The sequence below is a fragment of the Heterocephalus glaber genome, unplaced genomic scaffold (genome assembly GCF_053883595.1).
Source record: "Heterocephalus glaber isolate CG9 unplaced genomic scaffold, H.glaber_assembly_v1.0 deba00001733, whole genome shotgun sequence".
Taxonomy (NCBI): domain Eukaryota; kingdom Metazoa; phylum Chordata; class Mammalia; order Rodentia; family Bathyergidae; genus Heterocephalus; species Heterocephalus glaber.
Window position 1 is genome coordinate 10242580 of NW_028258444.1, and position 13908 is coordinate 10256487.

Consider the following 13908-nt stretch of genomic DNA (forward strand, 5'->3'; position numbering starts at 1 on the left):
CTCTCTCTCTCTCTCTCTCTCTCTCTCTCTCTCTTTCTCTCATTATAAATGTTGTTCGCATGACCAGTAATGGACAAATAGATATTACTTGCCTCCTAATAGGGTAGATTACTAAGGATACAACAAAATTTCTGGGGCATTCCTGCCAGAAATACATAACTTGAATCTAATCGAAAGTAACACTGGACAAACCTAAACTCAGGTTATTCTACAAAAGAAAAGTAGATATCAACTATATGAATACTTAAATTTGCTATATGATTTCAAGAAAGATTATATTTTAATTTTTACTTAAAAATGTACATTTTGTTCAGTCTTAGAAGCTATTGTATTTTAGTTACAACTAATTTTGATAGTGAAGCTAGTTTCCAAATGTTAATCTTGGCTTTCACAATCTTTTTGTTGTTGTTACTGCTTAATCGAGGAGTTTGATGTCTAGTCATATAAGGGTCCTGGAAGAAAACAGAGGCATAAGTGCTTTAAATGAAGAGGGTTTAATGATGGAACAATGAACTAGGCATAGTTAGCCATAGTTAACAGAAAGAGCCTAGGGACTGGCAATAGAAAGAAGTCTTTATTTTATCTTTATTTATAAATACTACTTTGTTAGTTTTAATGTGTTTTACATTGTGGAATGATCTAATCAAACCTATTAACACGTAACTTTTCTCATATATTTATTATTTGTAGTGAGACTAATATCTACCCTTATAGCAATTTTGAAATACACATTATTATTAGGGATAGCATGTTGTGCAGTAGACTTGTGGGGGATGGGAAGTGGGAGATGCTTAGAGAGAAGTTTTATTACCTGTGGACCTAGAAGGAAAAGGTGAGCCAGTGATGTGAACAGCACTTAGCAAGTACTGGCATCCTGGGAGCCAACTGGGAAGGGGCCTGGATAAAGACTTGTAATATACACTTACTATTGGATGCCAAGGATACATGACATGGAACAATACCTGAAGTGGGAACCTGGTGAAGCCCTGTGTAGTGATTGGCATCTGAAAGCCCAGATTTGGGTAATGAACAGTGGACTGTGGCCAAGAACAACCAGCTCTTGTGCCAAAGAGGGGAAACATCCCTTGATTTTATATAAGGTGATGAAAAATAAACTTATTTATGAAGCAATAAATAAAGCTGTGTTACTATATTTTAGTTTATTTCTCTCATTTAGAATCAAAATATATCATAACCTGTTCCTTAATTACAGGAACAATTTATATAAGTAAGTGTTCTTCAAATGTGTTAAATACCAAGTAGGAAACTTTAGAAGAGAAGTATGCAGTTGACTATGGAAAAAAATAGAAGGTGCAGAAGGGATACAAACTAAGACAAAGAAAGAACAATAAAAGGAAAAGCAATTGTGAAGGATACATCCTCAAGATTTTCTATAACCAAAACTATAAATTGATTCATGAACAGTTTTGAAGCATTCACAAATAATGGATTCATAATATCTTAATGTGAATAGTTAAAAGATGGATCTTTGCTTGCATTTGAGAACTCCTCACCATCAAAGTACACTGTGAACAGGGTCAGGAAGCCACACACCGGATGAGCGTTGTGACCTCAGTGTCATAATCCATTAATTAAATGTCATCAAAAGCTCTCCTAATATCTCTTTAGGTTGCCCAAATTCTTCAATACTATCACATGTATCATCGCTTTTAAGATAGTCAACTTTCTTAGGTTGTAAATAAATATGGTGTCACATAAAGCACCTGGTGAGGGAAAATTCCAGAATGTCACAAATTATTGGGGGGACATACAAGTTCAGAATTAATCACATGCAGAGTTAAACAGAAGCTAGAAACTACTGGACAGGCAATGGGTCTGTGTTCCAGCAGGGGGACATTGTCAGTCAAGGAGCAGATTGCTGGAGATAGACAGTCTGGGTTAGACGTCAGTCATGGATTCCATTCCTCCCTGGAAGCCAACTGCACAATACCCAGAAGATTGGAGCTCAAAGGTAGCTATAATACGCCATACACAGAGAAATGAAGCTACAGTCCTTTGCTGTCCAGCCAAGCCAGAAGGGCCTCAGGACCACTTCCAGAGAAGTGTGCTTATTATGTCGCACGTGATAATTACCTTATTCTTTCCCACAAATTCAATCATTGCACTGTCAAAGCAGAGCACTGGACAAAATGGACTTCTGGATTGATGTGATCTAACATTTTTATGTACTTATGCTCTGAAACTACTTAATGAACACATGCCTGCCCACAGGACAGTGATTGTTTTGTTCACTGACAAATTTTTTTAAAAGGTCAAAGTTAATTTTCATCAATTTCTCTCTGGGTTTTACTCATATGATTTCATATGATTCCTATTCTATGAGTTCCTTTTACTATAAATGTTTGTTATACTATGCTATGCTTAGCTCTATAACAGATGTCCATATTAAATTAAGCAAACCAAAGTTTAGAAAACTAATGATCTGTTTAAATTCTTGAAAATCATAGATGATGAATGTTCTGATAAATATTGAACTTGAGTTATTCTGAATTCCTCCCATGCCAAATGTTTTAGCAGAAATTTATTATTTCTTCTTTCTCTGAACTGGTACTAAACCAAATTCTGGCAACACCTCTCTAATTACCAAATAGAGCATTTGATCTGAGTAGAGAATAGAGAATTGCATTCACTTTGAAATCTTAAGCAAAATTAATTACACAGTTACTTGTGAGGGTGGAAGTTCTTATAAATTAATCAGGCACAGTATCTTGTCCAATCAGAATTTCAATTCTCAAATTTTTGATACTTAGTCTCAACTTGAAATTAGGCTATGCCTGTTATATGTAATCTTTTATATTTATACTTATTATTTTCCCCCAGAAGACATGGATGCATAAAGGCCTTTATTTTTCATAAAAGGCATGAAGATTTGGAAATCTTTGTCATTTCCAAACAGCTGACTCTAGAAGTTGCTACTGACCAGGGTGACCTGTTTGCACTTCAAAGGGAACAGTCCATTGTTTTTTCATATTAAAGAAAGTTTTGCATGTCCTTGAATTTGGAGAAGTAATTAAAAAGAAACAGCTCATATCCAAGCAGTGGCTACCATCACTGGGGAAGGCGTGATAAGTGGCCCAGGGATTTGCAGGGTATCCAAAAGGATAGTTATTTGTTAAATAGAAGCTTTTGTCACACATCGCCATAATATGGTTTACAAATGAAAGGCTGTATTCTTTACTTAACATTCACAAGTTGCTATGGATTAATTAGCCCATCTGTCACAACAAATGTATTCACACATCTTTTGCACTGATTGCTGAAAAGTGACTTTTTCTTGTCTATCCACTATTCAATATACTGGAAAATAACTTTTTAGAAACAAAGCACATATTTTTAATGTCTATCAAAATTGATATATGTTTATCATAAGCCATCACTTTAATATCTAATTTTTAAGGGTATGTGTCTGTGTAGATCTCACTTGATAGGTGCAGGGCTGGGAGAAGCCCTCAGAAAATCTCCCACAGCTTTTTTTTCTTTCAGTCTCCCTTTGCATGTATACTTGTTAGTTCATCTGAGTATGTATATCTTGTAAGTGCTTCAAGTATTATGTGGTTAAGACCACCCTTACTACTTGTTTCCAATCTTAAATATAGTTTGAGGACAGCCACATGTCACTATCCTAGAATTTCTGTCATTGGCATTTCTTTCTTATTGTGTGCTTTTGCCGTTTCTGATGCCTTGAGTTTGAATAATGTGTCTGCCTTCTCATGCCTCTCAAATTAGGTGGTTTTATCACCTTTTCAGAGTCCAGTCTTTGCCCTCTAAGACTCCTTCTTTCTTAACATACATTGATAGCGGGAATCTTTTCAATTGTACTGTAATTGTTTGGATGAAGGAGAACCAAATCAATTTGGACTGTAGTTATCAAAATTCCAGATGTTATATAGATGAAATTATAATATCCATGTTTCTTAGGAACACCCCATCCTCTCATTCTGTTTAATGACCCCTGTGGAAAAAAGTATCTTTCTCTATAGCATCCTTAAATCAAACTAACATCCTTCCTGAAACTCTTCTGCATGTATATTTGAAACTCAAAGTCCATAGCACATGGGTATTTTTCATAACCTGCTGCCATCAGATTTTCTCCCAACCATATTCATCCATCCTTTTCCTCATGAAAATCCACCTCCCTATACTCCTCTGGTAAAAACACTCCAACTTTCTACTGAGCCAAGAAAGGTTGGGTTTACACCCTTAACTACCTAAGTGGGACACCTTTAATGGACTCTTCCGTGTCCAGTCTTTTTTCATGAAACAAACAAAAATTATATGTTAGACTAAATCTAAATTTGAGACAGAGGAGTAAGAGGGTGGAAGAAAATATAGAGGTAAACAAATAGAAAGATACCGGTATGGCACCATGAAATACCAAACTCCTTGCTGTTGGTTTAGAAACTAACTGCCTAGAAAACAAATGAACTTTTGCTACTAATTTATTTGTTCACTTACTACAGAATTTTCCTGTAGGGTTCACTTTAGATATACTTCTATTATTACTCTTTTCATAGCCATTACTGAAAATAACTGAACAAAGCAACTGCCAGAAAATTCTAATTAATCTGTTCTTTCTTCTGTTGTGAAAGGCATAATTTATAAAATGGTGACCTTTTGGTAGGCTAACACTATGTTGATGAACTTCAAGTGAAGTGAAAAAAAAAGGGTGTTTAGTATTAACAGTGCTTACATTTTCTGAGGGGTCACATGAAGCTGTGGAGCCTTTAAAGGTCATGGACTTCTTTACTTTGAGAGATATTAAATAGCTTATGAAAATAGAGGTCAGCTGCATGATAACTGGAAGAAAAGAGCACTCCCCAATAGGGAAGTAAGATATTTGAGATTACAGTGACTGTCCTTTTTTAAGATTATATTGACTCTCCATGGAGCAAAGACTGAAATTTGCATCTAAATGTCATCATTGTAAATGAATGGATGTTCCTGCTACAGAATCTATAGCTATTGATCTCACTGTATGAATGCTAATATTGATTGCATATGCTAAACGTTGTAATAAAAACTAACGATTCACCACCTAAAATACTTTTCAGTAATTTTTGTTTCTGCAGAATTATTGTATAGTGTGGATTTGTCAAAAATAATCTTACCATATGGGAACACAAAATAAATAATAATTACAAGTAGGAAACTCACTTCTTAAAAATTATTTTTGCTTTGAAGGTCACTAAAACAAATAAGCATTGCGAACACCAAGACTAGATTAACACATAGACAAGACACCCAGCCACCTGGGGAAAATAGATTAGTGGCATTGTATACCTACTACTTATTGACACAGTTTATGAACCAGTAGCATCGAAAGTATGAGTGGTAGAAATTCTGGTCATGAAGTCTTCCCTTTACCTTCTGGTATTGCTTAAATTCTCTTCAAAAAGAGCAAGCATTCATTTATTTCATTCTGCCACTGTTAAAAGTTGTTTCTATAGGAACTGGTAACATATTGACATAGTTCCAATAGATGTTAAATGGTTGGTAACAGATTATGACTGAGTTTTCAGAGAGAGAAAGGTAATGGGAAACTTTAAGAGTGGATCTTCATTAACTTGAAGGGACATTATTAAGTAAAGGCCAAGGACAAAAGAGCAAGTCTTACCTATTGCATAGATTTTCATAACAGTCTTAGCTACCACTTGACTATCTCCAGTGATCTGGAATTTACAAATACTGAGGACAATCAGGAAACAATGGGGATGATCATTCAATGTGAAGGACTAGTCTTTAGGTTGTGCTTTTCCATTCTGGGCTCTGTTTTATCCCTTGGTGATTACACCTCCAGGGAACCCTGCAGTAGCCCAGAGACCTGACATCCAGCAGGACCTCAAGCATAAGTAATGATGTCCATAGGTATCCCATGCTCACATATCCCATACGCCCAAGTAAACATTGCAAGATTGTGTCCATGAAAATTCTGTGACAGTTTTTCAAATTTAGTCCATGAAGAAGATAATCAGAAAGTAAAAGCATAGATTAGTGAACATGTGACCACTGGTAAGTACCTACTCGGATCTCTAGCTGAAGTTTCCTACTAGTGATTCAGGAACTGAACTGGGACATATTTTACTGTTGTGGAAACTTAATTGCTCATTTTTTGAAGGCACATTAACTCTTTCAGGGGCCGTTGAGTAAATTAGCTCCTCTGGTTCATTAAACTTGCCTCTACATGAAGTGACTATTTCCACCTGGCATTGTATCATTTACCTCAAAATGCCCCACACTTGCACTGAGCACACACATACTCTTTGTCTACTCAAGGGGAGAGAATGTGTTCATTTGAATGTCAGCAGTTGTTCTTCAACTGCAACTCAGTGATTTATTTTCCCTCTTTTTAGGCACCCAGGGATATCTTAAGGGTTTGCTAGTGCATAGCAGTTACCAGTGCTTCACCAAGAAATGGGTAGTTCAGTTAGCTGTCCAGAAATGGTATGATTTCCAGAGTATCGGGCATGGCATTGTACCACCAAATATCTCCTCATATTTGCAAAAGCCAACATTATTCATTCATTTAGGGTAGGAATCATGAAACTGTTTCAGGACTCTAGAGTCCTTTGCTAAAGCACAACTTTTGCTAAAAGTTATCAGGGCCTATTTTAATGGAATAAATTAATAACTGTTTAATAACCATCTTTATTGCCTCTGAGAAAGGGTCGGAAACGTGTGCAGGTAGTTTAGTTGCTGCATGGGCTGGGAAACATCCCTGGCCCTTAGCACACAGGTGTAGGAGAGTCCATAAAAAGAATAATATGTTCTTCCTCTCTTAAATGTCAATAGTTTTGTCCCTGAAATGACCAAAGACAGAGGTAAACTTCACTGCTTTCTCTGTAGTGTCCTGAGCCAACTGGGAGAGTCCTGAGTTGGTAGAAATTGAAACAGGAAAGGATCCAAAGGGACTCGAAGTATATGTGTCAGAGGCGCTAAGAGCAGGGCTGTGTTTGTGTGCCATATGTCAGCTGGGAACTTGTTATAATAGCAGTTCTGACTCAGGAGGGTGGTGTCAGGGCCAGGGGTCCTGCATATCTAATCATCTCTTTTGTGATACTGCTGTTGCTCCTGGACCACACTTTGAGCTGTGATGATGTGGAGAAAATGCACATAAACAATAACATGGACTTGGATAGAAAGATGACAAATATGAAAGAAATTTGACATTATCCTTTAAACGTAGATTTCAGGCAAGTAAGACTTTATGAAATGTTTAAAATATCATCAAGATATTAGGGCTCAGTTTTTAAAAGGATATGCTTGAACCAGGCATGGTGGCAAATGCCTGAAATCTCAGCACTCCAGGAAGCTGAGGCCAGAGAATCACAAGTTTAAGTCACAACTTAGCAACTTAGTGAGACCCTGTCTCAAAATAAAAAATAAAAATAGTCCTGGGGATATAGCTCAGTGTAATGGGTTCAATTCCCAGTCCTGGAGGAGGAGGGAAATATTCGTAACTTTTCTACCTATCTGAAAGTTTTGGTGGACATCTTCTGATGCTGACATGCCATTTAAATTTTGAAACCTTTTACCAATAATTCTAATTGTGTTTTGTTAATTGACTCCTGATATTTCATAAAGATACAAAGTAATTATTTTTCTAATCTCTTCCACTTGCTCATGTTGGTGAAGAGTTCGATAAATGTCAACATCTGATTAAATATTCCTTTCTCACCCAGAGCTGGTTGAAACTTTTCCTCTCTAGCTTTTTTTAATCTGTTGTGATAGCCCTTCTGTCCTTGCCTCTGAGGTGAATGATGTCCTCCTGTTTCCACAGGTGAATGGGAAGGATCTCTCGAAGGCCACCCATGAAGAGGCAGTGGAAGCTTTTCGAAATGCCAAGGAGCCCATTGTGGTGCAAGTGTTAAGGCGAACGCCTCTCAGTAGACCTTCGTATGGGACAGTCCCGGAAGTGCAGCTCATGAATGCCAGCACACAGACAGACATCACATTTGAGCACATCATGGCCCTGGCCAAGCTCCGGCCACCCACCCCTCCGGTGCCAGACATCTGTCCATTTCTGCTCTCAGACAGGTATTTCTCTGTCATTTCTCCCCATCACCCCATTTGTTGTCGTTCTCCATTTAAAGTAAGTGTTGGAAAGAACAATCTCCCCAGCAAGCCAACAATTATGGAGTTGGGCTCCAGCTCTGTTTGGAGAACCTCTCCATTGAGACTTTGTCCAAGTAGTTCTCAGCAGTCCCTGCGAGCTCACTCCCTGACCCCCACAGTTGCTTCACCTCCAGAACCAGACCTGCGAAGAGACAGTGAAAAACTCTGGCTCTGATTAGCTCAGCCTCATATTTGCAGCCCTCTAGCCCTCATGCTACTCTGACCATTGGTCAGGGAAATAGATTTTCTCACCAAAGCTGCCAAGCCCTTATTAAGACTCAGGTAGATGTGACATGTTGGCACTGTGTTCTCCTCTGTGGGTCTCCTCTTTCTCTCCCTTGCTTTTCTCTTTTTAAAAGAGAAACCAGGACATTAATTAAATACAATTCTCCAAAGAAACCAATTACCCAATATACTGAAATATAAACAAAGGGTCCTGGCTGTCAGAGAGTAAGTAGAGTGTAGAGTGCTATAAAATAAGGAACAATTAAAACAATATTTCTTCCTGCTTTTACCTAATGTGAATGCAGCTACATTTTATTTCAAATAATCCTATTTGTGCAGTTTTGGAAATATATTTTTCCTGGTTTACTTTGTTCTGTGAGATTTTAAGTAAATATTTAAACACTATTGAGAGTTTGATTTCTAAAAGCAATAACGTCTTTTGACCTCATTTTGTTTTCGGTAAACCATTCTTGACTTTGTAAAACACTTCCCTGCCCTTCAGTGGCCTCCATAAGTATCTTTCAGTGAGTCACAAGAGTGTGAGAGAATTACCCAGGAACTTTGAGAAGCCCTGTCAATGCCTGGACCCCACTTTGAGCCAATTAATAACAATTTTTATAGTGGGATCTAGGTAACAGTTTTCAGAAATCTCCCTGGATGATTCTAGGTTTGGAAACCATTTCTTGAAACTTCAACTTCCAAGAAGGTAGTGGCACTACTTGCTTACCTATCACTTGGATCGTTTGTCCCTTACATATTAAGGAGCCCTTTGTGTCAGGCAGTGGAGCTAGGTGCTGGGCATAAAATTATGAGTAAGAATAAAGCCACTGCCTCCTGGAGTTTATATGGTGAGCAGGTTTAAGCAACAGCAAGCAAACCAACGCAGTATTCATTAGTACCAGACACTTAGTACCCGCCCGGTAAATATGTGCTTACATGAACCTTTATTAGGTAACTTATCATATTTTAGGTAATACCCCATGTGTTTTACGTTAATCGGCTCATTTACTTCTCAGAACAGCCTAGAGAGGGAGTGCATTGTATTATTACCATCCTCATGTCACAAGTGAGGAAACACACGTTAGGTAAGTTGGTAAGAAAGTGACGACATGAGGCCTTGGAGCTTATGAGGTGCAACCCCAGCCCCACCTCCCTTTGGCAGGGCGCTGTGTGACTTTGTCCTAAGTCCCAAAGCTCCAGAAAGTGTTCAGTAGCTCCCCTTCCGCCTCCCTCCCTTCCCGTTTTCAGCTAGTGAAAAGGGAACTCCAGTTTTTAATAACTTCCGTAGGGACAGAGCTTAGCGGACATGCTTGCCACCCGTTTCATTTGCACTTAGGATCTGTTACTGGCTTTTAGATATAGAAATGGAATTAGGCCCTTTGCTGTTGTTAAACGATGCTTAGCCTTCCTATTGTAATATATGTTATATCTGAATATTGACATATAGTAATTCAAAGATAACTTTTATAAGTTATTTTCAATAGTGCCTAAAGGTTACAGCATATACAAAATCCATACTAAGGTTCCCCTCACTTGCATTACTTAATCTGTTCTCTCTGTCACTGAGAATTTACTAAAGGAATTAGGAAACTTTGTAGCTTCTAGGAATTTCCAGTGAGTTGTTGCCATGAATGCTCATTGCTATGCATGTATGTTCCCTGAATCAAAGAGGAGAAATATGGGTTGTGAGAGAGAATAGGCGAGGGGGTCTTAAAGAACAGAGCAGGGAATAACGTGTATACATTTCACAGTCTGAAAATTATGGGCTTTTGAAACTGACTTTTCAAAAACTGTTTGGGGCAGTGGGGTTTGGAATTGGTTGAGCTTTGCTCCAAAACAAGCCCCTTTGGGAGATTGCAGTGTCAAATGCTACATATGCAGGGAATGGAAGAGGCCAGGTGGGTAGCAATGAACTGAGACTGTCAAAGACTTTGCATCAGTCTCTTCACAGAAAGCAACTCTGACCATGGCCCTTCCCCTTAATATTCACCCAGAAAGAGCAAATTGATGGATTTCATGGAGGGGAAGAAAGCAAAGCAATTTGCTCTTTCTGAACTCTTGTCTGCTTAAAGTCTAGAGTGTTTAGATCATTTCTTCCAAAGCAGAGTAAACTAAAGAGAAATTATAAAATCAGTTTTAATCTTGAAAACAGCCCTTTTGACCCATTCCTATTATATTGCTGCATTCCCTGTAGCTGCCACTCTCTTCATCCGATGGAGCGTGAATTTTATGAGGACAATGAGTATCTCTCTAGCCTGCCTGCTGATGCAGACAGAACAGAGGACTTTGAATATGAGGTAAGACTGTTTCCACAGCTCTTCACGTGTCTGCATGAAGTTATGGTCGAGGAGTTTTGCATAACAAAGAAATTGGTGTGTTACTGTAAGAAATATCTTGTCTATTGCACAGAGAAAAGAGCTTTTTGCTGGGTGTTTAGCTCAGTGGCACCGTGCCTGCATTGCAAGCACAAGATCCTGAGTTCAATCCCCGGTACCCCCTCCCCCAAAAAAAGATAGAGAAGAGACTTTTTTATATAGTATTCGTTTTAGCTATTTGTCTCTAGTATTTTAAATAGACTGGAAAATATTTTTATAAGTTTGAAAATAATTTGCTCACACTTTTTCTGCTTTTTATATATTATTTTGCAGAGGTCATGCTTTTTTAATATATGCCAATTTCTAGGCTGAGTTTGGAAAGGAAGTTACATTTAAAACCAAGATTGTGCTTACTATTTTTCATTCATTGTATAGTATTATGATTTTAATTGATAAAGTACATTTTATTATATTGGTTATATTCTTCAAATTCCAGATGGTCTTTATTTGTGACTCAGGTAGGTACTGTTATGAGTATTTTCACAGACATTTTAGAAATCGAGATAGCCTCCTGCCCTTTGGAGTAAAACTGTTTAGCTATCACAGGATATAATTTTAGAGAGTCCACAGGGCAATGTGCAATATTTGAAAGAGCCCATCTTATTATTCAAAACCTTTCACAAAAGTTAGAGGATTTATCCTAGTATTTCCTCACCTTGGACAGTCTACAAAGCTTTGAAAGGTTTCAGAAAACTCTGACATTTGGAAATAGAATAGATTGGGGAGGTAAAGAAGCTTTGGTAAACAGGCAAGAACCCATGATTATCTGCCCTTTTAATGCTGCAGATGATGTCATAGAAGTTCAGCAAAGTGTTCTTTTTCATTTACAACCAGGAAATCCTGAAATCTCTTCCTTTAGGAGGATCTGAAATCAAATAAGGCCAATTCAGTGAAGTTCACCAAAGCAAATAGAAACTTATTTAAAATCTTCCCCCCTCCAGAAGTCATTGCTGGAAGTTATAGAAATCACTATTTCTTTGTCACCAGAATTTGAAAGGAGGTGCAGTGACATCTTGTATCTGAGAAGATGGTTTCATCATTATCAGTTGGGTTAATGTTTTAACTCCCTATCGCTGCTCAGCCTTTTGGCTAAGATCAAGTGTAATGTTTTAACTCCTTTTCCTCATTAAAGTGACTGAAAAGTTCTATTTTGTAAATCCACTCAAATATTGGCATGTGTTAAAATATCCATTAAATTTCATCTAGTCACGCAAAATAAATTACAAAATTGAGTCACATCCAAATTATTCTGGAGTAAACTGTTTTTGCTTCAGTTAATGAACAGTTTTGATTTCCAGACTAGGATTATCTAGATCACTCCAGCTTTTCTTTTAGTTTGTGCCCTAAAGCTTTATTAGAATAAGTCCATGTTCTAGGGGAGGGGATGAGAGGGAGGCTTATTAAGGTTAAGCAGGTTAACAGGAAAAATCCTTTTAATCCTCAGCATATCATCAAAATATTATAATACAGTCAGATTTCCTCATAATTCTATTGGGCTTACTGTAGCTGAACCACATCCTCTTTTTTGACTGATATCAATCCTTAGTAATGCCAAAATTAGGATGGTAGCAGTGGCAAACACTGAGAGAAGCTTTCTGCAACCTGTAATCTCAGCTAATTACAGCATCATAGTCATTAATTTTCTGTTGGCTGTGATTTTTTTGTTGCCAAAGGCACCTTTCTGAGTGATTGAAATAAAGAATAAGGAAGAATTTGCTATGACAGTCCCCCATCACAAGTAAGGGTACATATCAGAACCTTGGAGTGGCTCAAGGTAGGTCCTGGAGGCGTGGGAGTAACCCCCAACCATGACTTACCAAATTTACGATAGAATAATCAGCCTCCCCCAGTCCTCAGTTTGTTATAGTTTCCTGACATAGCAGAGGCGTGTACATCAACCCTCAAAGCTGCACCAGATTAGATTACAAAATCTGGTTGATTAGATTACAAAATCTGCCATCAGCAGAGACAATTGTGGATGCCACTGTAAGTGGGGAGATCTAGTAATACTGATCATGTCTTTATGTTTTGCACAATTTGTACAGCATGAAGAAGCAGGCTGATGGTGAGTTTTCGTGACCACCCAAGATGACCTAGCTCCTGTGGGAACTTGGTCATAACCCTCTAGTCCTAGGAATGGGCTAGAGGAGCACCTCTGGGGAAGGCCAGTTTTATGTCATCTAGAGAATATAACCAGAAACTAAGGTTTAGTATTCAGTGAGATCTTCATTTCAGAAAAGGATTCTCTTTCTTCCTCCATCGAAGCATAAACACACACCAAGACAGAGAGGGAAAGAGATGACCCCCCTTTCCATCAGCTTTCATTCACTGTACCATTAGGATTGAAGGAGTATTTGAGAAGCACAGACACTTAATCTAAGAATGGCCAGGTAAACTTTTGCCATAGGAAGTATAACTTCTAAGGGAAAAAAGAGAAAATGAATGAATAAAGATCTACTCTATTAAATGGTGTTAAGTGCTAATAAAGATCAGTAAGAATGAGTCATGGAGAAGGGAAATTCATGATGTAGGGATAAGATGTTGCTGTTCTTGTACATGGTGGTCAAAGACATCTCTCACGAGAGATCTGAGGTGAGTAAGAGATAGAGTCACAGGAAGGACCCTACCAGGAGGAAGGAAGGGCGGGCACAAGGGAGCTGGTGGTGAGCATAAAAGCAGCAAAGAGGACAGTGTGCTCCAGCAGGCCAGGCTGGAAGGAGGTGAGCCAGGGTGAGAAGGGGCCTGTGCAGAGGAGCCTTGGCATGGAAAATTGCTAGAGCAGATCAGGGCCAAGTCCTGACTTCCTGCAGGTTCCCTCTGGTTCTGGGAGAAGCTACAGGAGGGTAGCAAAGGCTATAGCAGGGAGCTGGGGTACGAGGAGGAGAAAGAGGAGGCAGCTTGGACCTGGGAGTGACAGTGGATGGGCTAAGACATCGTCTAGAAAGACAGCATCCACCCCGCCCTAAGGACTCTGCCTAAACTCTGTTTCCATTTCTTCCCTCATGGCTTGAATGCAGTTTGTGCTATGGTGAATGTTCTTCTGACTTTTTAAAAGCAAAACATCACAGAGCAGAGTAAAACATAGCTTCTAGTATTTCCTGGGACTATCATAATAACTGCACTCATTAAAAGATAACTCGGTGTCTACAAACTGCATTTCCAAACTTGCTAAAAT

At 38.4% G+C, this 13908-nt stretch overlaps 1 protein-coding gene across 4 annotated transcripts in view; it reads left to right on the forward strand.

Moving 5' to 3' along the window:
• Pdzrn4 (PDZ domain containing ring finger 4) overlaps positions 1–13908 on the forward strand; it is a 390589-nt gene that overhangs the window by 292646 nt on the left and 84035 nt on the right. For all 4 annotated transcript variants that reach the window (XM_087199994.1, XM_004874005.3, XM_021251552.2 and 1 more), the window contains 2 exons: positions 7799–8055; positions 10553–10655. In XM_087199994.1, coding sequence (XP_087056120.1) covers positions 7799–8055; positions 10553–10655 — 360 coding nt within the window. The remainder of the gene's footprint in view (positions 1–7798; positions 8056–10552; positions 10656–13908) is intronic.